General features: G+C 42.2%; 1 protein-coding gene across 1 annotated transcript in view; it reads left to right on the top strand.

The window, feature by feature from the left end:
• The first annotated feature begins 4,569 nt into the window (after positions 1–4,569).
• Positions 4,570–27,776, top strand: part of SERPING1 (serpin family G member 1) — a 194,094-nt gene continuing 170,887 nt past the window's right edge. Inside the window, exon 1 of the mRNA XM_040320796.1 lies at positions 4,570–4,831. Coding sequence (XP_040176730.1) covers positions 4,721–4,831 — 111 coding nt within the window. The 5' untranslated portion in view covers positions 4,570–4,720. The remainder of the gene's footprint in view (positions 4,832–27,776) is intronic.

Genomic DNA, 27,776 nt, shown 5'->3' with positions numbered 1-27,776 from the left:
CTGGGTCACATGCTGCACTGGCCAATCACAGCCATGCCATAAGTAGGCATGACTGTGATCAGTTCCCAGTCACAGTAGTAAAACGAATGGCGATTGGCTGCCGTGCAGCGCGCCAAAACATACCCGAACTCCGAACCCAGACTTTTTCCAATTATTCGGGTTCGGGAGCAAAAAAAACCCAAAGGCCGTACCCAAACTTTACTGCTGAGTGGCGGCTGTTGCTACCTCCTCTTCCTGATCCAATGCCAAGAATGGCTGCGCATCGGAAATGTCTTCTGATGGATCAGAAAATTATTCCTGTGACTCAAGCAGAGGGTATATGGTGGTGGTGGTGAGTCACTCAACCAAGTCTGGTGCGTCCTTTGATGTAATCGAACGCATCTTGTGCCACTTCCAACTTTGGCTCTGGGCTGGTGCTCCTGCCCTGACCCTACCACCCCTGCGACAGGGCCTGCCTCTTCTTCTGCCTGTTATTTTTTAAATGACCCTGTGACAAAAGTCTCTAGAGAAGCGCAGTATATGTGGAAGAAGGGATATAACACCCTGCTTCAATCTGTCGTTTTGGGGGACCACTGGTTTTTCGCACCAGTTATAAAACTTTTTTTTCAGGAAATGTTGTCAATGTGTGTAGCAGAGGTAACGCAGTAAAAGAGGTAAAAATTCTGCAGTACCCAATTACACTATTATGAAAGTATATTTTTATATAACACCCCACTTCAATCTGTTGTTTTGGAGGGCCATTGGTTTATCGCACCAGTTATAAAACTTTTTTTCGGGAAGTGTTGTCAATGTGTGTAGCAGAGGTAACGCAGCAAAAGAGGCAAAAATTCTGCAGTACCCAAATACACCACCAGTCACAATGCTGCACAATACCAATCCACTATAATATGCTTTCTATGTTAGAAAGTATATTATAAGTGTAATACACCCCTATATACTGCACACCAAACAATAATACACCTATACTACTCCTTAAAAGGACTTTTGTGGACCTGTTAGGTAACGATTTGTGTCACTACAGTCTGTCCCTGCTCCGCACAGCAACCTCTCCCTACACTGACAAAAAGTATATTATAAGTGTGTTACACCCCTATATACTGCACACCAAACAATAGTATACATATACCAGTCCTTAAAAGAACTTTTGTGGACCTGTTAGCTAACGATTTGTGTCACTAGTACTACAGCCTGTCCCTGCTCCACACAGCACAGCAACCTCTCCCTACACTGACAAACAGCAGAATGTAAAATGGCCACCAGATCAGGTCTATTTATAAGGTAGTGGGTATATCCATGGGCTGAAATGTCTCAATTGGCTGTCCTGTACCAACTGATGGATGTGTCATGGGTCAAAGTTGTTCTCAATGTAAAATGGCGGACCGCCACGAATATCGCCAGATGTCCGCCTGTTCGGCGAACCACGAACGAGCAAAGTTCGCCACGAAACGACCACTGGGCTAACCGCAGGGCCATCCCTACTTCCTACACATATGTTACTGTGTTATTGCACTGTGTTTCTTTTTCTTGTTCTTGCTCTTGAAATACACAATAAAAAGTAATTAAAACAAAAAAATTTAAAGAAAAACCAGCATGGGGTCCCCGCCAAAATCCATACCAGGCCCTTATCAGAGCATGCAGCCCAGAAGATCAGGAAAGGGGGGGCGAGTGAGCGCCCCCCCTCCAGAACCATACCAGGCCCCATGCCCTCAACATCGGGGGGTGGGTTCTTTGGGGCAGCCCCTCACCCCAAAGCACCTTGTGACGTGGGCAGGGGGCTTATTAGAATCTGAAAGCCCCCTTTAACAAGGGCTCCCACCCTATGTGAGTAGATACCCCTTCACTAAAAAAGTGTCAAAAAGTAATAAAAGCACAGAGACAGTTTTTGACAATTCATTTATTAAAAAATAAAAAAACAGTATCCCCCGATGTAAATCCATCGTCAATCACGCTGCCCGCCACCTTGCCTACCCAAAAAAGGAAGGGAAAAAACAGTCCTGCCGTCCATGAAGGCTGGCCGCCTACTGCAGGCTCTGCCGTTTGACAGTTCTTGTAAATATATATATAAGAGGTCACCTGGTGATGTCAACTGGTGGTATCTCCCCCCCTTGTGACATCACGGACCCAGCATGCACCGGTCTGTAACGTCACAAGGGAACGGGGCCACCAGGTGAAGTTGCCTATAAAAGAACTGTCAAACAGCGGAGCCTGCAGTAGGTGGCTAGCATTCATAGATGGCGGAAGTGTTTTTTTTTTCTTTTTACATTGGGGAGCACTGTTTTTTATATATTTTTTTAATAAAGGAATTGTCAATGTCTTTATTACTTTTTGACACTTTTTTGGTGAATGGGGTAGGGGTACAATGTACCCCATGCTCATTTACATACGGGGGGGCCTGGATCTGGGGGCCCACTTGTTAATGGGGGTTTCCAGATTTCGATAAGCCCCCTGCCCACAGACCCACAACCACTGGCCATGGTTGTGGGGATGAGGCTCTTTTCCCCATCAACATAGGGATAAGGTGCTTTGGGGAGGGGGGAAGAGCATGTGGCCATGTTGAGGGCATGTGGCTTAGTATGGTTCAGGGGGGCACGCTTGCTTGTCCCCCCCATTTCCTGAACTGCCGGGCTGAATGCTCGGATAAGGGTCTAGTGTAGATTTTGAGAGGAACCCCACGCTGTTTTTTTTTTATCATTTTAAATTGTCGCCATTTTCTTTTTACATTCAGCTGTCAGTGGGGAAGCCTGCTGACAGCTGATGAGACATCTATTGTTAAGGAGGTGGAAGGCAGCCAGCTCCTTAGCGACCAGATCATTGCGGTAAATCAGATAACAACAAAGACCTGAGGAATGTCCAGGAAAAAAACAAGTCTACTTACCGACCAGCTCGCAGACAACCAATTAACCTGTCTAACAGTATGCGTTAAAAACAGGGGTTTTGTCCGCACGCATTTGCAAACGCATGCGTGAGCCACAGAGTCACGTCACGACATCCTGGAATCTGTGGTCCTAACACTAAACTATGAGTGTCCCCACAATGGAGGCACATACATTCTGATGGATAGATGAGGACAGTTGGACTGAAGAGGAGCCACCCCTTCTTAAAGGTACAGGAGCACACCTAACACCCAGCATGTAGTTTTTTCCTAGACATTCCCCAGGCTTTTGTTGTTATCTGTTTCAGCCTTCCAATGGTGCTTGCTGCGATGGCCAGCTATAGATGAGGTCGGTGGACAAGTTTGTTTTTCATAACACATTGGTGTTTGTATTGGTCCAGCAATGCACCAACACCTTTGCAGCCATTGAGCTACATGCTGGGTGTTTGGTGTGCTCCTGTACCTTTAAGAAGGGGTGGCTCCCCTTCAGTCCACCTGTCCTCATCTATCCATCAGAATGCATGTGCCTCCATTGTGGGGACACTCATAGTTTAGTGTAGGACCACAGATTCCAGGGTGCCGTGACGTGGCTCTGTGGCTCACGCATGCGTTTGCAAATGTGTGCGGACAAAACCCCTGTTTTTAACGCATACTGTTAGACATGTTAATTGGTTGTCTGCGAGCTGGTCGGTAAGTAGGCTTGGTTTTTTCCTGGGCATTCCCTAGGCCTTTGTTGTTACAACATTTTTAGTGAATTGAACTTTTACAACTGATTTACCTCATGCATTATTTTAATGCATTTTATTTGCTGTTTTTTTAACTCTTAAGCCTCATACACACGATTGGATATCCGTTGTTCTGCTTTTTAGTGCCACCCTTTGGACAACTTCTGCTAATGTTGTCTTAATGTTTAGCATTGGTTCTGAGCATGCGTGTTTGTACTTTGAATTTTAGTCTGTTGGACTTAACGACATAATTTCGACATAACGCATTTATTGTTAGACAGTTGGTGAGCATGAACAGCTAACATTTGTGGTCGTAAATTCCGCCAACAATTGTCTAATGGAGCATACACATGGTCGAATTATCCGATACAACAAGTCCATCAGACAATTATTGTTGTAAAATCGGCCCTTTAGTGAATTAATCCCAATGTCTCGGCAGGAGGGATTCAACTGTCAGCACTGTGTTGATAGGGGAATCTTGCGAATTTCTTTCCTGCAACCAATAAATAAATGCTTATCGGATTTTTTTTTTACCCAAAACATGTGGCTGAATACTGGGACTCAAATGGTAAAAATCCAATAAACTCAATTTTAGTTGGTTGCAGGAAAGGACATTGCACCATCCATGGCCTGCATAAGTGTTTTTGTCTTTCGATATACACAATATTAGGACACAGGTTGTATTTATGCCTCTGCTATTGCAACTATGATGGCAAAGTAACATGTTTTAAGGCAGTTTTTAAACAGAAGAAAGGTAATCTTCATCAAAATTATTACTGTTTTTTTAACCAATCCTGAGCAACAACAAAATTGAAAAAAAAAAAGATTGCAGTACGAAAGTTTACAGTGTCAATATTTTTTTGTGCTTGCGGAATGCTGGGGGAGGAACTATGAAAAAGTCATCTGATTTACAGGAATTTTGGATAATATTTAACTGTTTATCTCTTTGTACCAATAAGATATTGCAAATCTATCTCTGTCCCTGACACTGCTTGATATGCACACTATGTATACATAAGAGAGATAGGGACACATTGTCAGACAATTTTCAATAGATTTTAAGACTGAAGATATTTTCTTCATCCTTAAGGTTTTTTATTCTTTTTTTCTTTGAATCTCTACAATGAAGATGTTTATAGGTATTGTTTTTCTTCTTGTAATTACAATATGTACAACAAATTCACATCTCTCATTTGATGACAACCCAAAGAGCAATGCACAACATGCAACAAAGGTAAGCAAACTACATTTAAAGACAATAGAATATCCAAATGATATATTACACTTTACATGCAACTCTGCTTTTCACCACTGTTTGATTGTAGAGCAAAGATAGGTAATTGTATATATTTGCTTTTTTTACATTTGTGAAATGTGTGTTTAGATCGTCTCATCTATAACTGCAACTAAAATCTGTAACTCAAAACATGCAACCTATAGAATTTTTTAAACGTCACATATGGAGGTTTTTAAGGGTAAATGTTTGTCGCCATTCCACGAGCGGACACAACTTTGAAGCGTGACATGTTGGGTACCAATTTACTCGGCGTAACATCATCTTTCACAATATAAAAAACAATGGGCTAAATTTACTGTTGTCTTATTTTTTAATTAAAAAAAGTGATTTTTTTCCCTAAAGACCACTGCGACAATGTGGTGTGACAAAAAGTATTGCAACGACCGCCATTTTATTCTCTATGGTGTTATAAAAAATATATATAATGTTTGGGGGATCTAAGTAATTTTCTAGGAAAAAAAAAAAGAATTTGAAAAATAGGCCCAGTCATTAAGTGGTTAGGTAAATCTCTCACCAATAGTATATATAAGCCAAACAATATACGATTCATCACAGGCTTCAATGGCAGCTATAAAGCCATATCTAACATTTTGAGAAAACAATAGCATATTTTATGCTCTAACCCAAAATTAGGTCCCCATTAAGGAGCACAGACTTTGAGAAATATTATTGTGCCCAGAAAGCCTAAAAGATCTGTTAAGAAACATTCCAGAGATATCAGAAGCTTTTTTGACAGTTGTGTTGGCATATTCCAAAGTAAAAAATGTGGTTGCCTAACATTAATTTATCAATCATGGTCAGTTGTCTTTTAATGATAAATCTAATAATGTAATTTCAATAAGATAAGTATGCTCTAACAAGTATGTGGTTTATGTTCTGCGTTGCTCTTTTTGAATAGGTGAGCACCGTAGACTCATTGAAGAGGGTAAAAATAAAGAAGTATCCCGCGTCACTTTGCTGCTTGCCATGGGAAGAACATCCAATCTCTGTCTGTACTAGCTATCAAACTTATCCCCAAGGGGTCCCTTACTGATAATTAAGGATGGTCCCGATGTTCAAGTTGAACATAAGTACGAAAAACAAACAAACGTAGGGGGCGTTCGAGGGGTAGTTGGAACGCCGCGAGGCGCCCCATAATGCACTGCGAGATCACAGTGCATTGACGGCTGCTGGTTGGCCAAAGCATGCACCTGACCCACATGCTTTGGCCAATCAGAGCGTGATCTGCTGTGAGAGCCATGATTGGCAAAAGGCAGGGTAAGTTTGGCCAATCATGGCTCAGGGGGCTCACCAGGCCAGGGTTGTGGGGAAGACCCTAAAGCACCCTCCCCATGTTGAGGGCAAGCGGCTTGGTATGGTTCAGGAGAAGGGGGGCACTCGCTCGGACCCCACGCCAAACTTTTTGCTGGTTCGCATGTTCTGGTGCGAACTGAACGGGGGGGGGGGGGATTGGGGTGTTTGGCACATCCCTAATGCCCCGTACACACGATCACTTTTTTTCTTGAAAAAAATTGTCATTTTTCATCATGAAAAAAAACGAAATTTTTCCAACTTCATCATTAAAAATGATGTTGCCCACACACCATAGTTTTTGAAAAATTATGAACAAAGCGATGGCACTCTAAAGGGGAAGTTCTATTCGCCTTGAGGCAGCTTTTAGCTGTTAGCTGTTAGTAAAAGACGATTCATGCTTTTTTGTCTGTTACAGCGTGATGAATGTGCTTACTCCATTATGAATGGTAGATTTACCTCCCGTCTCATAACTTGCTTCTGGGCATGTGCGGGTTTAAAACGTCGTTTTTGCCCACACATGATAATTTTTTACAACACGAAAAATTACATTTTCAAAAATGACATAAAAAATTTAAGCATGTTCGAATTTTTTTTTTTGTCATTTTTCAGAAGACGGAAAACGATGTGAAGCCCACACACGATCATTTTAAATGACGTTTTTAAAAATTGAATTTTATTTCATCACAAAAAGTGATCGTGTGTACGGGGCATTACTGATAATGAAAGATTTTTGCTATGCAGAAGAGAAACATTTTGGATTTATAAGCTGGGCACAATTTTTTCTCAAGGTTTGAATGAAGAGTTGAATATACATACCATTGTGTGATTTATTTTGGTTAACCTTTTCAACTTACATCCATTTCTTCATTTTTATATGCGTTTATTTCATATGCGTTTCCAGATGTACTTACAGTACGAATGTTACACATGTACAGTTTTGCAAATATGATACCAAATGTTTACAAATTTGCATGCATTTTTTATTTGATATGCTTTTTTAAATGTTGCAAACTTATATGTTTTCAAATTGGCACATTTTTCTCTTCAAGGTTTGAATGAGGAGCTGGAAACCCTTACCATTGTGTTATCTATTATGATTAACCTGTGCCATTTACTGTGCATGCTTTTTTTTATTTTTATATATGCGTTAATTTGATGCATTTTCTTATGTGTTTCCATATATTCAAGTGTCCATCTACCATTATCTTTTTTCTTTGATACTGCTTGTATACGTTTATTACCTTCATGCGTTTTTCTTTTGTGTTGTTTTTTTAATTTTTATTTTTTATTCTTATTTTTTTTTATTTTTGTAAGGTTTTGTAATAAGCTCATTTGTAATATGAGGTCTCCATGATGCAATAGCACCTTCCTCTTGTATTCACTATTGTAAAGACTGGTTCTTTGTTTTAATACATTTTCTATTTAGCCTTAGAGGGCTTAGTCATATAGGGGTTAATATCAGTGGCGGTCATTAAGGATAGTAATAGGTGTCTGCTGCGCTAGATAAACCATAATTGCATATAAATTATACACATTCAAGCAGCCAGCACAATGTTGATGAACAACAATAAAACAATATATAAAATAGGTGCAGTGCTTAAAAAATGGCCATAGACCCTGTGGTCCTCAAATGTTGGTAATAGTGACACAGCCCGTGGGATATAGTGGAGTATAGAGTGAAAGAGAACGGATAACCACCACCGGCACCCAGACACACTGTCTCCCTCCTCCTCTTTGGACCCTTATTACAGGGGTCAATTGAGCATTGAATGGAAAAGAAACCCTTGCTTTCGATCAGCCACGATCAATCAGGTATCAGCCAGTATAGCAGGATGGATACAGATATCCCAGTCTCCACACTCGATCCATATATTCAAAACGTTAATTCCAAAAACATAATTAGCCCATGTATTAGAAATAAATATGCCTCAAGTTGCAGTAATATTTATAAAGTTGTTTATTGATAAAAACAAATGATATTGCACTCGCATGTTCCTGGTAAAAAAAAGCGTTTAACGCTGGTTAACACTGCCAACAAGATGGCTGCTGTGACCCGGGATACACTATCATCAAAAAATGGGAAAGAGGGCGCTAGTGTAAATAATACCTATTATTTAGGACACCCTCAGTGTGAGGATCCCTAAAGGTATGGGTGAGATAAATTAAATTAAAAAAATAATTAAACACTCCGGTGGACAAAAAATCATACATAAATTATATCTCTACTACATTGTGTGCAGTGATTTAACATTAAAAAATCGTTGACATATTTATATGCAACAAAACTGGTGTCTTATATAAATTTGTGTGTAACCAATAAAAGTGCAAAAAACACTAAGCAATTATGCGTCTCTTGAGTGACACCTCAAAAACACAAAAAAAAACAGTGCATAGGTGATTGTCTCCGCAGGTGAATTCAATCCAAAAAAACATTAAATCATGCAAAGAGTCTTTTAGTGATACTGCAGCCACCACCATCTAATGAGACTTCACCCGAAGTGATCTTGACAGGAGATATGCTTACCAGATAAAGTGGACCCCTTTAGTGAAAAAGTGGGTCTAAAGGGCTGAGCAGGTCTAAGTGCCTGCACACTATTCACCACCGTTCAGACTGCTAGCGATCATATGACCAATGGTATCCAGGAATCCATCCACAAAATAAACAGGAGAAAGCTATAGTGCATTAACGTTTATTAAAAAATGACAAATAAAAAGCTGATTGGCCCCTTACTTTTGTGGGTGCCTGCCCGACACTAGGACTGCATGCGTCTTAAACCAGGACCTTGGCTGTATCTCGTAGGTCACTATGTGTGGGAAGCTCATTCGTTGCTGCAGAGTGTGAGCGCGGGATCAGCTGTTGAGCGGGGATGTCAGACTAGCCTCTGACATATGTTTCATGGGTTTCCACGTCATCAGGGGAAACCCACGAAACATATGTCGGAGGCTAGTCTGACATCCCCGCTCACCAGCTGATCCCGCGCTCACACTCTGCAGCAACGAATGTGCTTCCCACACATAGTGACCTACGAGATACAGCCAAGGTCCTGGTTTAAGACGCATGCAGTCCTAGTGCCGGGCAGGCACCCACAAAAGTAAGGGGCCAATCAGCTTTTTATTTGTCATTTTTTTAATAAACGTTAATGCACTATAGCTTTCTCCTGTTTATTTTGTGGATGGATTCCTGGATACCATTGGTCATATGATCGCTAGCAGTCTGAACGGTGGTGAATAGTGTGCAGGCACTTAGACCTGCTCAGCCCTTTAGACCCACTTTTTCACTAAAGGGGTCCACTTTATCTGGTAAGCATATCTCCTGTCAAGATCACTTCGGGTGAAGTCTCATTAGATGGTGGTGGCTGCAGTATCACTAAAAGACTCTTTGCATGATTTGATGATTTTTTGGATTGAATTCACCTGCGGAGTCAATCACCTATGGACTGTGTTTTTTTCTGTTGTTTGTGTTTTTGAGGTGTCACTCAAGAGACGCATAATTGCTTAGTGTTTTTTGCACTTTTATTGGTTACACCCAAATTTATATAAGACACCAGTTTTGTTGCATATAAATATGTCAACGATTTTTGAATGTTAAATCACTGCACACAATGTAGTAGAGATATAATTTATGTATGATTTCTTGTCCACCGGAGTGTTTAATTTATTTTCTAATTTAATTTATCTCACCCATACCTTCAGGCCAGGTTCACACCTATGCGAATTGAGTGCGGTTTAAACCGCATCTAATTCGCAGGACATTTCAAAATACATTGTTTTCAATGAGGCTGGTTCACATATGTGCGATGCATCCGCACTGCGTATTGCCTCCAAACCGCATGCGGTTTTTATGTCTTGCGGTGCGGCTCAGGTGCGAATTCAGTCCCATTATCTTCTATGGGTACGCATCTAATTCGCACATGTGTTCAGTTCTCTGCAGGAATTTCTCTCATTCAGCTCAATACAATTCTCCCCCACTCTCCTCTCACCCGGAACTTCTCCCAGGTCTCCAAATTCGCACCTGATCTGCAGCTAAACCGCAGTTGATCTGCAGAACACCCTCTAGAGAAATTTGCAACGACAACGCAGCTCAAAAAAGAAACGCACTAGTGTGATTCCGGCCTTAGGGATCCTCGCACTGAGGGTGTCCTAAATAATAGGTATTGTTTACACTAGCGCCCTCTTTCCCATTTTTTGATTCTATTGCACAAAATTTCTATATATTTTGTTACAGAGGAGCTGCTTGGCACATAAGTAGTTAATATTATTTCACCTTGTGATTAATTTTTATATACTTATTCATTTTGGCGCGGAAACACACCCCACTCACAGGATACACTATCATCACATCACGGAGGAGCTTGTGAGCTTTTGGTCTTATATTCCGACCGTGTGTAGGCTCAGCTATGAATAAGCATCTCACGATGTGAAACGCGTTAGCCACCTTTATCTTGTTGTTCACTTTTCATTGTGACTGTACCATTTTGGATTATTTTTGATTGATTTTATCCAATAAAGAAGTCATTGAACAGAGTGCGGCAGTCCAGGATTCCTTTTCATCTTGTGTGTAGGCTCCATCGGACATTTGCTGTCGGAATTTCCGACAACAAATGTTTGAGAGCTGGTTCTCATTTTTTCAGACAACATAAGTTCTTGTTGGAAATTTCCGATCGTCTGTATGCAAATCTGATGCACAAAAATCCTACGCATGCTCGGAATCATTGAACTTAATTTTTCTCGGCTTATCATAGTGTTGTACGTCACCGCGTTCTTGACATTCGGAATTTCCGCCAATATTTGTGTGTGTATGCAACACAAGTTTGAGCCAACATTCCGTCGAAAAAAAAATCCATGGTTTTGTTGTCAGAATGTCCGATCGTATGTACGCGGCATCAGTGTAAAAAAGAAATCCCAAGAAATTCTTTAAATATATAAAGAGTAAAAAAGCAAGGTCAGAGCACATTGGCCCCATAAAGAATCATGAGGGGGACTTGGTTACAGATGGCAACTATACTAAATGCTTTCTTCTCCTCAGTTTTTACACAGGAAAAGGAGGGGTATAACAACCATTACTGTACTCAGTGGCGGCTGGTGTTTTCTTTTGGGGGGGGCAGCAAACAACCACCCCCCAGTCGGTCAGCGGTACCCACCCCCCTGTCGGACGGATGGATGGACAGGGTAAGCCCAGCACTTACCCCATCTAGGAAGTGGATGGACAGGCAGGCAGCGTGTCCTATGGGCGGTCACAGCGTGTCCTAGTGTGATCCTCCTCCCTCCTCCTAGGCATCCAATAGCATTGCTTGTCCTTTCAATCGGAAAACAGGTCTCACACCCTCTTCTGATTGGCTGGATTAAGGATCAGTGTTTATTCGCTGTTGTAACACATCTGGGTGGGCTCTGGTCACACTCTCTGTGACCGGAGCCCACCCTATGTTAAAGCCTATTAGAGCCTCTGGCTCTAATCGGTGCTTAAAAAAGTAAAAAGGCTGTAAATCATTTTCCCGGTGCCCTGAAAGGGTCCAGACGCATGTATAGGGGGTGGCCGGGGAGGCCATGGATAGATGCTATGTATAAATCTATCCATTAAATATAGGGGGTTGCCTAGAGAAAGGGGGCATTGCCCGGTCACCCCTAATGGGCAGGCCGCCCTTGACTGTACTGTTAGTAACATGTCACAAGATGTAACCTTGTGGCTTTTGACACTGTAGACCACGGACTACTACTGGCTAGGCTAGCTGAAGTAGCCGGAGTCGCTGAATGTGTTTTACCCTGGTTCTCCTCCTTCTTGGAAAGCCGATCACAAATAGTGAAACTGGGGTCTTTCACTTCTGAAAAACGTACGGTGTCATGCGGAGTCCCTCAGGGATCTCCCTTATCGCCCGTATTGTTTAATATCTATCTTCGCCCTCTCTTTGAAATCATCAGTAACCAGAAGTTACTTTACCACTCCTATGCAGACGACACACAACTGTATTTCCGCATCTGCAACAAAAAGGATCATTCTCTTGGACTAGAGAAATGCCTCACTCTAATAGATAACTGGATGACAAACAGTTATCTTAAACTCAATGGTTCGAAAACAGAACTTCTCCTGTTTCACGCTAACCGGAAAAATCACCCCGCGTCAACATGGACTCCCCCACCCATTCTGGGTAAAACTATCACCCCTAGCACCAAAGTCAAAAGTCTCGGAGTCATTTTCGATACCTACATGACAATGGATGCACAATTAGGGTCAGTAGTCAGCGTATCCCACCATCTGCTGCGCCTACTACGCAGACTCACGCCCTTTATCCCGAAAGAGGACATTGCAGTCGTGGTGGGAACAATCATCAATTCCAGACTCGACTACGCAAATGCCCTCTATCTAGGACTCCCCAAATACCAAATCACTCGTCTGCAAGTCATTCAAAATACGGCCGCTCGACTAGTGACTGGGAAAAAAACATGGGAATCAATCTCACCTTCACTGAGATCCCTTCATTGGTTGCCAGTAAAAGACAGAATCACTTTTAAGGCACTCTGTCTAATACATAAGTGTATTCAAGGAAACGCCCTCCAATATCTATGCGAAAAAATAAAAGCCCATAACCCAAATCGCATTCTGCGATCCACCAATCAAAACCTCCTCCAGATACCCAAGGCCAGATACAAGTCCAAAGGAGATCGAAGATTTGCAGTCCAGGGACCTCGCCTGTGGAATGCACTACCAACCACCATCCGACTGGAGTCGGACCACTTGGCCTTCAGGAGAAAGATTAAAACCCATCTCTTCTGAGGTCAAGGGGTTCCTTACCCATGAAATGGATACAGCGCCCAGAGGTGATTCAGTTCGCATGTGTTGCACTTTACAAGTCTCTCTCTCTCTCTCTCGCTTACAGAAGCCGGTGTCCAGAAAAGACTAGGAATAACTTAACATAAGCAAATCACCAGGACATGAAGGTTTGCACCCAAGAGTCCTCAGGAAACTCAGTCAGGTTATAGCCAGACCACTATTCCTAATCTTTATGGACAGCATACTGACAGGAATGGTACCAGATGATTGGAGAAAAGCCTACGTGGTACCAATATTTTAAAAAGGTCAGAGATATATTCCTAGAAACTACAGACCTGTCAGCTTAACATCAATAGTATGTAAACTATTTGAGGAGATGATAAGGGAGTATATCCAAGGAAGAGAACTGCCGCCTGGACAAAGATAGGCCTGTGGATGTGGTGTATCTGGGTTTTGCGAAAGCATTGGTTACAGTGTCTCACAAACACTTACAGTGTCTCACAAATGCTTAATCTACAAACTGACATCTTAAGGTATGGACCATAGGATTGAAGGGGGGAGGATTTGGGACTTTAAATGTGGAGTCACTTTATTCCACTCCTAAAACGCATCTCCATCCCTTGATAGTGTAAAAAAAAGGGGGATAAGGTTGGGACTTTACATGAGGCATATGATAGAACTACCACAGGCCTCCATCCCTGTAAATGGATAGAAGGGGGGGGGGAGGATTTGGGACTTTAAATGAGATGCGTTTTTAGCAGTATGCAATTAAATATAGATATGGAATATAAAAAATGTTTCCATAATAGCCAGGCTTAAAGTTACCAACCAAAAAAAGAAATAAACCAAATTAACCTGTCTAGATGTGTGCATTAAAAACAGAGGTTTAGTTGCATGTATTTGCAAATACCTGTGTAAGCTGCAGGCCCCGTCAAGGCACTCCGTGTACTGCAGTCCTAACTATGAATTTTAAAGTCTCCTAAATAGGAGCAGGTTGGTTGGTAACTTTGAGCCTGGCTATTATAGAAACATTTTTTATATTCCATATATATATTTTATTGCATAATGCTAAAAACGCATCTCATTTAAAGTCCCAAATCCTCCCCCCCCCCCCTTCTATCCATTTACAGGGATGGAGGCCTGTGGTAGTTCTATCATATGCCTCATGTAAAGTCCCAACCTTATCCCCCCTTTTTTTACACTATCCAGGGATGGAGATGCGTTTCAGGAGTGGAATAGAGTGCCTCCACAGATCTACCACTGACATTTAATTATGCATTGTCATTTTTTGACTAGCTGACCCAGGTTGATGTGGTCCGCCTTTAGTTTGGTGGTGTTTTGGTTTGGTAGGCATGTTTGGTTCCACTCTTGCATTTCCTTTGTTTTTCCAGTGCTCTTTTTTGCTAGACCAACTATAGGTAGGGGCATGGTCAGGTGATCACCTGCCCCTTATCTATTGATTAGCACTCCTGTGCTCCTATTTGGGAGACTTTAAAATTCATAGTTAGGACTGCAGTGCACGGAGTACCTTGACAGGACCTGCAGCTTACACAGGTAGACAGGTTAATTTGGTCTAGAGTGGTAAGGTCCTGTCTTGGGCCAATTCTGTTTAATTTATTTATAAATGATATAGAGGAAGGGATAAATGGCTCAAGCTCAGTGTTTGCTGATGACACACAAATGAATAGGGCAACAACATCACAGCAGGATTTAAAAACCTTAAAAGAGGACCTAAATAAATGAATGGAGTGGGAAACTAAATGGCAAATGAGGTTTACCATTGAAAAATGTAAAGTAATGCACTTGGGGGTTAAAAATATAAATGCAAGTTAAGTTACTCAGTAGGGGGAGAAGATCTGGGGGGTTCCAGGATGGAGAAGGATCTGGGCGTTCTAGTAGATGACAGACTGAGCAATAGCATGCAATATCAAGTTGCAGCAAGCAAAGCCAGCAGAATATTAGCATGCATTAAAAAAGGGATTTATTCCAGAGGTAAAACAATAACTCTACCACTTTAAAAAACTATGGTTCGGCCCCATCTGGAGTATTCCATCAAATTCTGGTTACCAATCCTCGGAAAGGATGTGCTTGAACTTTGAACTAGGGATGAGCCAAACACCCCCCCGCCTGATATGGTTCGTACCAGAACGTGCAAACAGACAAAAAATGAGTGTGAACACCGTTAAAGTCTACGGGACACGAATGTGAAAAATCGAAAGTGATCATTTTAAAGGATTATATGCAAGTTATTGCCATAAAAAGTATTTGGGGACCCGTGTACTGCCCCAGTGGACATGTATCAATGCAAAAAAAAGTTTTTTTCAGGAGCACTGATTTTAATAATGCTTAAAGTAATACAATAAAAATGAAATATTCCTTTAAATATCATGCCTGGGGGGTCCCCTTAGTCTGCCTGTAAACTAGAGCACTTTTCTGATGTGTTTTACTGTGCCACAGCAAAATGACATTTCAAAAGGAAAAAATTTAATTTAAAATTGATGCGGCTGTAATGTATTGGATCCCAGCAATAAAGATAAAAATCAATAAAAAAATTGCCGTAGGCCCCCCCCCCCAGTCCATACCAGGCCATTTGGGTCTGGTATGGATATTAAGGGGAACTCCACACCAAAATTAAAAAAGAAAACTGTGTGGGGTCCCCCCAAAAATCCATACCAGGCAGAGCTGACAGAATCTCTGGCCCAGTGTGGTTCCTGTCCCCTTGGCAGAACAACTGAAGCACTGCATGGCCTCTTTTAGCCTGACTGCTTATGTAACCCCTTGAGCGCTTACGGAGAACAGCTGGTTCAGAGAGCAATTATGCAGAAGAGGCCATAGAGGAAGAAGAAGAGGAGAGAGGGGAGCATACAGATGTTGTGGCAGAATCAACACCAGCTTTTTGAAAGCGTGGTGACGGAACAAGCTCCAACACTGAACCCTGTCCTGCACCCTTCCCAGCTGCCAGCAAAGTTACCCAGTGCACCGTGAAGGAAAAGGTAATGTCCCTGCCCATGCCTGCTGGACCATGAGTTAGCGATAATATGAACCTTGCTGCTGACGGCCCTGTCCAACGAGGCCAAAACATTGCCTTCCACATGAATGTTGAGCGCTGTAATGGCTTTACGTGAAAAAAAAGTTTGTTTTAAAACCTGCCACTGTGGTACAGCACATTCCACAAATTCACAAAAGAGGGCAGAGTCTACCAGCTAAAAAGGCAACAATTGCAGTGCTAGCAATTTGGTCAAGCTAGCATTTAGACGCTGAGCATGTGAATGGCTGGGACAGAATTTTTTTTTACGATTTAGCAACTGGGGTAGCAAAATTTGTCTGCTGAAATCAACTGGTGGTGTACTGCTAGCAGATTGGCTGCAAGTACTGGTTGAACCTATTGCTATACCTTCATTCCTCTCAGTGCAGGTTTTTGAGAAGACTGAAGGTATATAGTGTGGAGATTCCAGATGAGGAGCAAGTAGAATTCTTATTTATTCTATCATGTTGGTCTCTCAGGTGCTGTTGCCAAGGGACTGCACGGCAGGTCGTCACATGCCTTGTCAATAGGGTTGAGCGAACCCGAACTGTAAAGTTCGGATTTGTACCAGACTTTTGGATTTTTGGTACCCGGACCCGAACAATTTGCTGTGGGTTCGGTGTTCGGCAATGTAATGGCGCGCTGCAGGGCAGCCAATCAACATTCGTTCAACTCGTTGTGTGACCTAGAAGCCATCACAGCCATGCCTACTAATGGCATGGCTGTGATTGGCCAGTGCAGCATGTGACCCGCCTCTATAAAAGCTAGAGGCACACAGCACAGCACGTCACTCTGCTTTAGATAGTGTAGGGAAAGGCTGGCGCTGTTGCTGCTCTGAGGGAGAGAATTAGATAGTCAGACTGTCCTGCTTCAGAAATCAAATTACTCAGCTATCTACATATGTGCAAGTCACTCTGCTTTAGATACTTTAGGGAAAGGTTTCTGCCTTGTTTTGCTTTTAGGGAGAGAAATAGATAGGAGTCAGTCCTTCTTCAGAAATCAAATTAGACCAGCACTGCATATGTTACTGTGAGATATCTGCTTTAGATACTTTAGGGAAAGCTTCTTGCCTGGTTTTGCTTTTAGGGAGAGAAATAGGAGTCAGTCCTGCTTCATAAATCAAATTAAACCAGCACTGCATATGTTACTGTGAGATACACCCTTTAGATACTATTCTTCTATTGTGCTATTAAAAAAACATCCATGTAGGGGAAAAAATTGCAGTGTTTCCCCCAGTGTTTGCAGTGTTTCCTCCATATCTGTACGTGTGAGATAAACACTTTAGCTACTGTTCTTCCATTTTGCTATTCAAAAAAACACCCATTTAGGGCAAAAAAATATATTTTGCAGTGTTTCCTCCAGTGTTTGCAGTGTTTCCTCCATATCTGTATGTGTGAGATAAACACTTTAGCTACTGTTCTTCTATTTTGCTATTCAAAAAACACCCATTTATGGCAAAAACATATATTTTGCAGTGTTTTCTCCAGTGTTTGCAGTGTTTCCAAAAACCTGTGTTGGCCACCGCCACCTCAACCCCCTACTCCATATGCACCTCGTCCTCCTAGGTCAAGATTATTTATTTTTTATTTGTAGGTATTTTATGTTATTTTACATTATTTTCCTATCCACATTTGTTTGCAGAGTACTTGCCATGCTCTTACCGACATTTTGCTGCCATTTGCAGCCCTCTAGCCCTTTCCATTACTTTTTTTTTTTTTTTTTTTTTTTTGTTTTCCTTGTCAAAATTATTTTATTTAGTAATTGCAACATGAAATCATACAAGTAGCATTTGATTGATACAATGTTTAAAAAGGAATAACATTTCGTCTTCTTGACATTTTATAATCGCTATAATCACTATTAGTATGTAAAATTAAGGAGAAAATAATTTGATCAACATTTTTTGGCAACAACAGGAAGGATTTACGCTGTTATAACTTGTTATACAGGGGTTCTACCTGTGTTGCCAAGTAAACATATTAGCAGTTTCTTAACATCAACTAGTGTCTTATTTAATTCATTTTTTAAACACGTAGGAATACAGGATCTAATGCAAATATACCTTCGGTACAGAAGACATGTGTTGGGGACGGGTTACGACCTGTTGTTCTTCATTTGGCCTTTGTACACGTTTATATGATATTCTTTGCCAACTTTATTTGTGTCATATTAACCACTTACTTATGTAATGCATATCTGAATGTATTGACATTAACTTTCAATAAAAACTTTTCTGGGAAAAAAAAGGAATACAGGATCTAAAGTATGCTACTTTATCTGTATCGTTCATATAAAATGTAGTGAGGAAAACGATTCACACATATGAACTTACGGGGGGGGGGGCAGAAAAAAGGGGGGAGGAGGGGGGTAAAAATAAAAATAAAAGGTCTGCAGGAATGGGCCAGGATCCATTATCATTAATTGCACCGTACAATGGTTGAGTACAATGGGCAAGCTACCATGGCATCATTACCCCATCATTAAAACTATCAGGTATTGTATACGAAATCCACGGTTTCCAAAGTTTTTCAAAATTGATAATCGTGTCCGAATCTAGCGCCTCCATTTTGGCATGTGTCATCGCATTGCTCATTCTATTCTTTACTTCTTAGTCTGACAGGTTTGGGGTTTTCCATGCTTTAGCAAGGGTCTGTTTTGCAGCTGTAAAGAGTTGCATTAGTAGTTTGAATTGTAGGCGTGTTGTAGTAATGGGTTTCAAATTCAATAGGGCTAATTTAGGGTCCTTAGGGATTTTTAATTTTGTTAATTTATTTGCTATGTTAAAAATCCCTGTCCAGAATGTTTGCGCTTTCGGACACGTCCACCAAGTATGATAGTATGTACTCATTTCAGAGCATCCTCTGTAGCATTGTCCTGAGTAATTTGGTACATATTTTGCTATTTTGGCAGGCACCAGGTACCATCTAGTTAACACTTTATAGTTTGTTTCCAACGCTGTTATGTTTGAGGAGGCTGCTTTGGTATTTAGCCATATTTGGTTCCAATCGGAAGTATTGAGCTCTGCATTTAAGTCTTCCTCCCATTTCTGGACATATGATAGTTTCGCCGTGCTAGTATGGGTTAGAGACTGCAAAAACAGAGCCGATATTATTCCTCTTGCATGCGGGTCTTTTCTGCAAATGAACTCAAAGGAGGACATCTGTACCTGTGATGGTGTTGAAATCATAAGCGACTGTATGAAGTTTTTTATTTGGAAATATCTAAACTGTTCCGTATGTGGAATACCGTATTTTTTGCATACTAATGAAAAAGGCATGATATCAGCTGAATCCAAGAATTTATATACATATATACAATCATTTTTTACCCATTCCTTGAACGTATTGGGGTAGACCCATGCTGGGTAGAATGCCGGATTCTTATAAAATGAGAGCATTGGATGGTGTGGTGATAGTAGGAGGTATTTTGTTTTGAATCTGTCCCATAGAGAGAGTGAGTGCTTGATAATGGGATTGCTTATGTGTCTACGTAGTTTAGGGTGAACCCATAGCAAGTTAGCTGGTGGGATGGGGTCGCTTTCAGACGCTTCTATCAGTACCCATAGAGGCAATTCCTTGGTTGCGTGATATTTGGTGAGGGTTGAAATTTGTGCTGCTCTGTAATAATTTGTAAAGTTTGGGTGTCCTAGCCCTCCATGTGTTTTGGGGAGATGTAGAATTTGCGCTTTTAACCTTGGCCTGGAAGAACCCCATACAAACGACGACACTCTTTTCTGTATTATTCTCAAGAAATAAGCTGGAATTGGGATAGGAAGTACTCTGAAAAGGTATAAAAATTTAGGAAGTATCGTCATCTTTATTGCATTAATTCTTCCAAGCCAAGACAGTGGTAATCGGGACCACGAATTCAAAAGGTTAGTTACGTGCTTCAGTAGAGTTGGATAGTTATGCGAAAATAGGTCAGAAGTATCTGCCGTTAAGTGTATTCCTAGGTATGGGATACTTTTTTCTGGCCATACAAATGGGAGACCTGTTTTGGCTGCATTTAGTTCTATTTTTGAGAGGGATATATTTAAAGCCATACATTTTTTGGGGTTTATGACTAGACCTGAAAATGTTGCAAATTTATTTAGAATAGGGATGAGATTAGGGCCCGTTACTTGTGGGGAAGATATGATTAAAAGAATGTCGTCCGCAAATAAACATAATTTGTGTTTGTGGCCACCTAGTTCGATGCCTAAAATAGTGGGATCTGATCTAATTTTTTCCGCGAGCGGCTCGATGAGTAGGGCAAATAGTAATGGGGACAATGGGCACCCCTGTCGTGTTCCCCTCCCGATATCAAAGGTGTCCGATTTATATCCCGCATATTTGACATATGCTTTTGGTTTATTGTAGAGTTCCATAATCCATTTAGTGAAGTGTGGGCCAAAGCCCCATTTCCGGAGAGTGTAGTTTAGATACGACCAGGAGATGGAATCAAAAGCTTGTTTAATATCTAGGGAGAGGAAACACGCCGGGATGCCTCTTTTTTTTGCTATGTGCGCCAGTAGACAAGCTCTTCGTACATTGTCGCCTGCTTGTCGAGAGGGCATGAAGCCCACTTGATCCCGATGGATCAATTTGCCTATAATTTTATTGAGACGGGTAGCTAATATCTTGCCTAATAATTTTATGTCTATATTTAACATGGATATGGGACGATAGTTTGCGCTGAGAGCGTCATCTGTGTGTGGTTTAGGGATCATGCATATCGTAGCTAGTAGTGATTCTGGTCTGAAAGTTTTTTGCTCTAGAAGGTTGTTAAATGCATCTGCTAGTCTTGGGGATATTAATTCCTTGAAGTTTTTGAAGTATCGCGTTGAGAAACCATCTGGGCCTGGCCTTTTGTTTATTTTGAGTTCCTGAATGGCATTAGCTACTTCGTCTTGGGTAATTGGTTCTTCTAATTGTGCTTTTTGTGACTGGTTTATTTGTGGGAGATTGATTTGTGAAAAGAAGGTATTTGCTTCCAATTCGTCGAATGTACCAGTTTCCGAATATAATGTTTTCAGATGTGAACTAAATTTCTGTACAATTTTGAGTGGATTGCTGGAGACGACATTGTTTGCTATCTTTAGTTTGATGGGTTTAAAAGTTTTGTTGAGAGAATTTAATGCTCGAGCTAAGTATGTCCCCGGTTTGTTTGCGTGTTTGTAAAAAGCATGCCTAGATCTTATCTGCACCCTATTCGCAGAATCCGATAGGAACAGATCATACTCCAGACGTGCCTTGTCCAAACGACTTCTATTACTAGTATTTTGATTGCTTTGCAGGGCCAGAAAAGCTGAGTTGTATTCTATTTCCAATTTCCTCGCCATTTGTATTCTTTCTTTTTTGAGTATCCCTAGTTGGCGCTGGAATGTTCCTCTAAGAACTGGCTTGTGTGCCTCCCATAGAGTGAGTGGGGATATATCCGGGCTCGTGTTGAGGTCTAGGTATTCTTTTAGGGCTTGTTCAATTAACTGACAATGAGCTGGGTGTTTAAGTAAGATTTCAGGAAGGTACCAAGTGGGATCATGTTTTTTTGGGATTGCCGAAGCTATCGTAGTGAACACTGCGTCATGGTCCGACCATGGAATGGGTATGATTTTTGAATGTAGTATTTCCGGTGCCATACCTATTGTCACAAATATGTGGTCAATTCGGCTAAATGATCGGTGTGGATTGGAGTAATATGTGTAATTTCGTTTTGTGGGATTGGATTCCCTCCAGGAATCTACCAAATTGAATTTGGATAGGAGATTGGAAAGGGTCTGTTTGGCTTGATGTTTAGGTGGGGTGTATGGGGTTTTGTCCAAAAATGGGAGAAGAACCTGGTTGGAATCACCGCAAATGAGGAGAGTGCCTATTTTATGAGTGCTGATTGTTTGAAGGAGGTGTGATAGAAAGGGTAATGGATTGAGATTGGGGGCATAGTAAGAAACTATTGTGATTGCTGTGTCCATTATGTGGCCTGTTAGAATGAGGTATCTACCTTCTGGGTCTTTGATTTCGGAATTTAGTGTGAAAGGTGTGGTTCTATGAAATGCAATTAGGGTTCCCCTTTTTTTGACTGAAGCGGAGGCTGTATATACTTGGGGGTAAAAAGGATTGTAAAATTTGGGAGTCGTGTTAGTGGTAAAGTGTGTCTCCTGTAGGCAGACAATATGAGCTTTTTTGGCCTGAAAAGATCTAAAAGCCTTGGTTCTCTTTTGTGGTACATTTAGGCCCTGCACATTTAGAGACAATAAATTTAATGGTGCCATGGTAGCCTGACCTCCCCGCCTGTCTTACCTTTATCCTTTGTGGATTGGCTGGGCGGCCCATGTCCTGCAGACTTAGGGAAAGAATAAGGGTGAGGGGTTCCGGAAAAAACAACCTTGAAGAGGGGGTGAAATACAAAACAGGTTAGTGGATATGCAATCAATAATAAGCAAATAAATTTCATTTTGTTTGCCCGTGGCGGGGGAGAAAAGCTCCCGCCAGGGGAAAAGGGGATCTTGTCAAGTCCCCACATAATATTATGGGGACCCGAGGAGATCTTGGAGAGGCACATGTTGTTTCCATGCGCTGGAGAACCGCTTTTTAAAGTATTCTGATAACACCCTACTGGGTGTTAGTCATTCTTATCTACATGTAACCAAAATAAGAACAGGATGAGAATAGTGTCCTGCATAATATGGTGCAAGAAAGAGGGAGAGAGAGAGAATTGTTATGATGGATTACTAGGAAAGATTGTAGATTGTGTTGGCCTATATGCATGTCTAATGGTGGTGCTGTATCAGGGGGGTGTTACAGATAAGGATCCCTGAGATACAGGGGATAGATGAGCTTCTTAGGTGAGAAGGAAGGAGGCATAAGTAATTAAGGTATGAAGGAAAGAAAGGAAAGAAAGACTGAATGTTGAAGGTGTTTACAACCTGATAAGAAAGGAATGGAGTGTGAAAACCCCTAAGGGTATAGGATAGGCTTGGTAACCTCCCCCCCCCCCCCCACCCTAAAGCTAGGCGGGGAGTAAGAAAGGAGAGAGGAGAAGCAGGCAAAGTAAGTAAAATTAGGATAACAAGTAGAGAGGTTTCCAATTCTCTCAAGTTGCAGGTGTCTTCACTTGGGTTGATCTTGTAGCACGGAGGAAGTGGAATATGGAAGATCTTCTAGAAAAATGGTCAGTCCATTGTGTCCTCTTGGTCTTGGGGTTGGGGTGCAAATCTGCTCCTTTTGTTGGTGTGTTGTATACCGTTGTTCTTTTCAGGGTGGGTTAAATTGCTGTGAGAAGAAACCGACGCTGCTCTTCTGCGGGAGGAATTTGATGTGGTGTTACGTTCGATGAGCTTGAGATCAAGTAGGGCTTGATGCAATTGGTCAGGCGATCTGCATATTATTTTGGTTCCCTGGTATGTGAACCGTAGGGAAAAGGGGAATCCCCATTGGTACTTAATTTGATGATTTTGAAGTTCCATTAAGAGGGGTTTCATTGCTCGCCTTTTAGTAATTGTTAGCTGTGAGATGTCAGCGAATATCTGGTAGCTGTGCCCTTGGAATGTCAGGCTGTTCTTTACTCTGGCTGCTTCCAAGATTTGTTCTTTTGTTCTATAATAGTGGAATTTGGCGATGATATCTCTAGGGGGTCCCTCTGGTTTCTTTGGGGCTAGTGCCCTATGAACCCTGTCAAATTCCAACCGCTCTATTGCAATTCCTGGCAATAATTCCTGACATATTGCAAGCGTAGTACCTGGAAGATCTATTATTGACTCTGGAATACCTCTGAACCTCAAATTTGACCTTCTGGCGCGGTTTTCATAATCTTCCAGTTTATTTTGAAGCGTCAAATTTTCCTCCTTGAGGGTGTCTATTTCAGATTGGCAGTCCTGCGTTATAATCTCTAATTCTTCCACTTTTGACTCCAAGGTCTCAGTGCGGCTTCCCAAGTCCCTTATCTCTTTGGTAAGGTTTGAGGTGATTTGGTCTGAGGTGCGCTTCAATGCTTTGTTCAGCATTCTCTCAAATTGTTGTAACAACTCTGAGGGGACAGCTGCGCTTTGTACAGCAGCCTGTGAGGTGTCTAATAAATCTTCATCTTCACTATCTGTGCTTTGGGCTCCTGGGAGAATAGCAGGCTTCATTTGTTTAATGATGCGCCTTTTGTCTTTCCCTGTGAGGAGATTCTCTGAGGTGGCTGAGGTGGCTGAGGTGATTCCCGCCTTTTTGGATGCTCCTTTTGCCTGCTGGGCACTGCTGCAGGGACTGGGTTTTGTCTTATTTCTGGCGCCTCCCAGCACCATTTTACTTTTAAATGTTCCCCCTCACCTCCCTGTGATATTTTCGTCGTGTCCCGTTCTTCCGCCGCTCCGTTGTCAGCTATTTATCAGCGGTTTTTCTCCCTCATGGAGCAGAGCTCTAGCCCGGCATGTCCGTTCAGCTAGACCCCGCCCAGTGCCCCTCTTCCATTACTTTTTTAGAGACATTTTAGTACTCAAAAGTTCGGGTCCCCATTGACTTCAATGGGGTTCGGGTTCGGGGTCAAGTTCGGGTCCCGAACCCGGAATTTTTTCCGAAGTTCGGCCAAACCCGTCGAACCCGAACATCCAGGTGTCCGCTCAACTCTACTTGTCAAGCATGTGGTGCCCAAGTGGCTGCTGTTCTGGCCTCAAGTACAGTCAGTGACCTCATCATCCCCTCCCTCCCTCCTCATCACTGGAGCAAACTTGGCAGTATGCTGCAGCTGTGGGAACATGACTGCCAGTTTCTTGTCCCTCTGTGGCACCCCCTCTCTCTAGGCTCACATTACTCCCTTCGTCAACCTGGGACCCAACATCAGAGCCTTCAAATTGCTGTGCATCCTCCAGCAGTATGTAACCGACACTATGGTCGAATAATTCTGGTGACTCCTCCGTGCATGATGGTTGGGCTACGGAAGGAGTAACTATGGACAAGGAGTCGGTGGAATAGGCCGCTTTAGCAGCTGCATTGGAAGACAAACTACTATGAGCCTGGGTGACAGAGGATGAGGATGGCTTCATTATACACTCCACCAACTCTTCTGCATGTTGTGGCTCAATAACACAGCCAGCAGCAGAAAAAAAGGACAAGCGTGACCCGCCTGCAGAGGATGCACGATGTCCACAAACACCACTGTTCACTGTAGACACAAAGGCTGCTTGCCCTCTTTTAGTGGCCTGTGAGCATCTGCCTCTCCTTGGTGGCCTTCCGGACATGATGGGGATTTTTTTTAACACCGCACTACACTGTATTATATATTGTACACAGACTGCACTATATTAGAAACTGTACACTAGCTGCACTGTATTATATACTGTGTACAGCACCTGAAGTGTATTAGAAACTGTACACAATGTATTATATACTGTGTACACCGCTTGAAGTGTATTAGAAACTGTACATGCTGTATTATATACTGTGTACACCGCTTGCACTGTATTAGAAACTGTACACCGGATGCACTGTATTATATACTGTGTACACTGCCTAAAGTGTGTTAGAAACTATTCATACTGTATTATATACTGTGTACACCGCCTGAAGTGTGTTATATACTGTACACCCCTGAATGCACTGTATATATAGTCTACACTGACTGCAGAGTGTGTATATATATATATATATATATATATAAGGGGTTAGCTCGGTAGCAGGGTGTGTGACCCCCTGGATGGGTTCATTACACACTGAATTTATACAGACAGGCAGTCGAAGACGATTGAAAACAAAGATTTTGGTTTATTCTTCCATCTTGCTGGAAAACAAGTGCAAGCATCCAAACAGCATAAACAAAATCAAACATAAAATAAACCCTGGCCACTTGGGGCGTCCACCACACAGGAACCTATCTAGGGAGTCTGGCACAGCCTAGTGCTGGGCAGACACTGCTGGTCATACAGCAGAAAAACAATAGTCTCTTTTTGATTTTTGTCACACAGAAAAATCCATCACCACCTCACCTCCTCAGAAGACTTTCAGCTACTTCTCTCCTTACTCACAAAGCCTCAGGATGCAGCAAATCAGTGGTAATCCTCTGGATTACTTATAGAGGCCTTAATTGCCTCATTCTGAACAGCTGAAGTTTTCCAACGCCCTTAAACCTTTTATGGCTACTTCTGCAGCCGACGCCTAATAACAATTGGTGTATTGTCTAAACAAGGCAGAAATGTATCTCCCGTCTGTGACAACACCCACAGATTTACCTGACTTCCTGTCACATACCCCCCTCTTTTTTCTAGCCCAAGGGTTCATTTTTTTGGATTGGCTGTAAACCCGGCTTTCCAGATGGAATCCAACACAGCCTGAACTTTTGGCAAGTGTGATTCCCAATCCTCACTGTGGATGACAACGTCATCGAGGTATGCAGCAGCATAGGCTCGATGAGGCCGAAGGGTCTTATCCATGGTGCGTTGGAATGTGGCGGGAGCATTTTGTAACCCAAAAGGCATCCTCCGATATTGAAAAGATCCGTCAAGAGTTACAAATGCTGTTTTTTCCCTGGCCGAATCATAGAGAGGAATTTGCCAATAACCCTTGGTCATGTCTAACGTTGTCATGTACCGGGCAGTGCCTAGGCGATCCATCAGTTCATCTATGCGGGCCATAGGATAGGTGTCAAACTTAGTGATTTGATTCAGGCGGCGAAAGTCATTACAAAACCGCCAACTTCCATCTGGTTTGGGCACTAAGACAATGGGACTGGACCAATCACTATTTGACTCTTCTATCACCCCCAGCTCAAGCATTTTTTTTTACTTCCTGGCGAATTGCCTCTCGCTGGGCTTCTGGAATTCTATAAGGCTTCAACTTGACCTAATCCCCTGGTGTGGTGATAATATCATGTTCAACTCCGGAGACCCAACCTGGCAGGTCTGAAAACTTCTCCTTATTACGGAGCACAAATTCTTTAACCTTCTGTTGCTGAGTTTTGGATAGAGTCTCCACTATCCCAACTTCAGGGACAGCCAGGTTAAATGGAGCAGAAAAACGGGTAGTCTTAGCGACCAAGGACTCTCTATCCTTCCATGGTTTCAGCAAGTTCACGTGATAGAACTGCTCAGGTGTTCGTCTTCCCGGTTGGCTAATTTTATAATTCACCACTCCCATTTTTTCCAACACTTCATATGGACCCTGCCATTTGGCTAGGAATTTACTTTCGACCGTGGGGACCAGCACCAACACCCTATCACCAGGTGCAAAGGAACGGACCTGGGCCCCACGATTGTAAAACCTTTGTTGAGCCAATTGGGCTTGTGATAAATGTTCCTTCACAATCGGCATCACTTGGGCAATTCTATTTTGCATTTGGGCTACATGTTCAATCACACTTCGATGAGGGGAACTCTCACTCTCCCATGTTTCCCTGGCAATGTCCAGTAGGCCCCAGGGGTGCCTCCCATACAGTAGCTCAAATGGAGAGAACCCTGTGGACGATTGGGGAACCTCTCTTATTTTAAACATCAGATAAGGGAGCAGATAATCCCAATTCTTTCTGTCTTTATCCACCACCTTCCTCAACATTTGTTTTAAGGTTTTATTAAACCTTTCCACTAACCCGTCTGTTTGAGGGTGATATACTGATGTACGTAATTGGGTCACTTTCAGGAGTTTACAATTTTTTTTGGTCACCCTGGACCTAAACGGGGTGCCCTGGTCAGTTAGGACTTCCTTAGGAAGACCCACACGGCTGAAAACCTGAAATAACTCTTTGGCAATTGTTTTAGCAGAGGTGTTTTGGAGAGGAATCGCTTCTGGGTACCGGGTGGCATAGTCCATTATTACCAAGATGTGCTGGTGCCCTCTAGTGGACTTCAGTAA

The sequence above is a fragment of the Rana temporaria genome, chromosome 8 (assembly GCF_905171775.1).
Source record: "Rana temporaria chromosome 8, aRanTem1.1, whole genome shotgun sequence".
Lineage (NCBI taxonomy): Eukaryota > Metazoa > Chordata > Amphibia > Anura > Ranidae > Rana > Rana temporaria.
The sequence above is the reverse complement of the archived record's forward strand: the minus strand, read 5'-3'. Positions and strand labels throughout refer to the sequence as shown.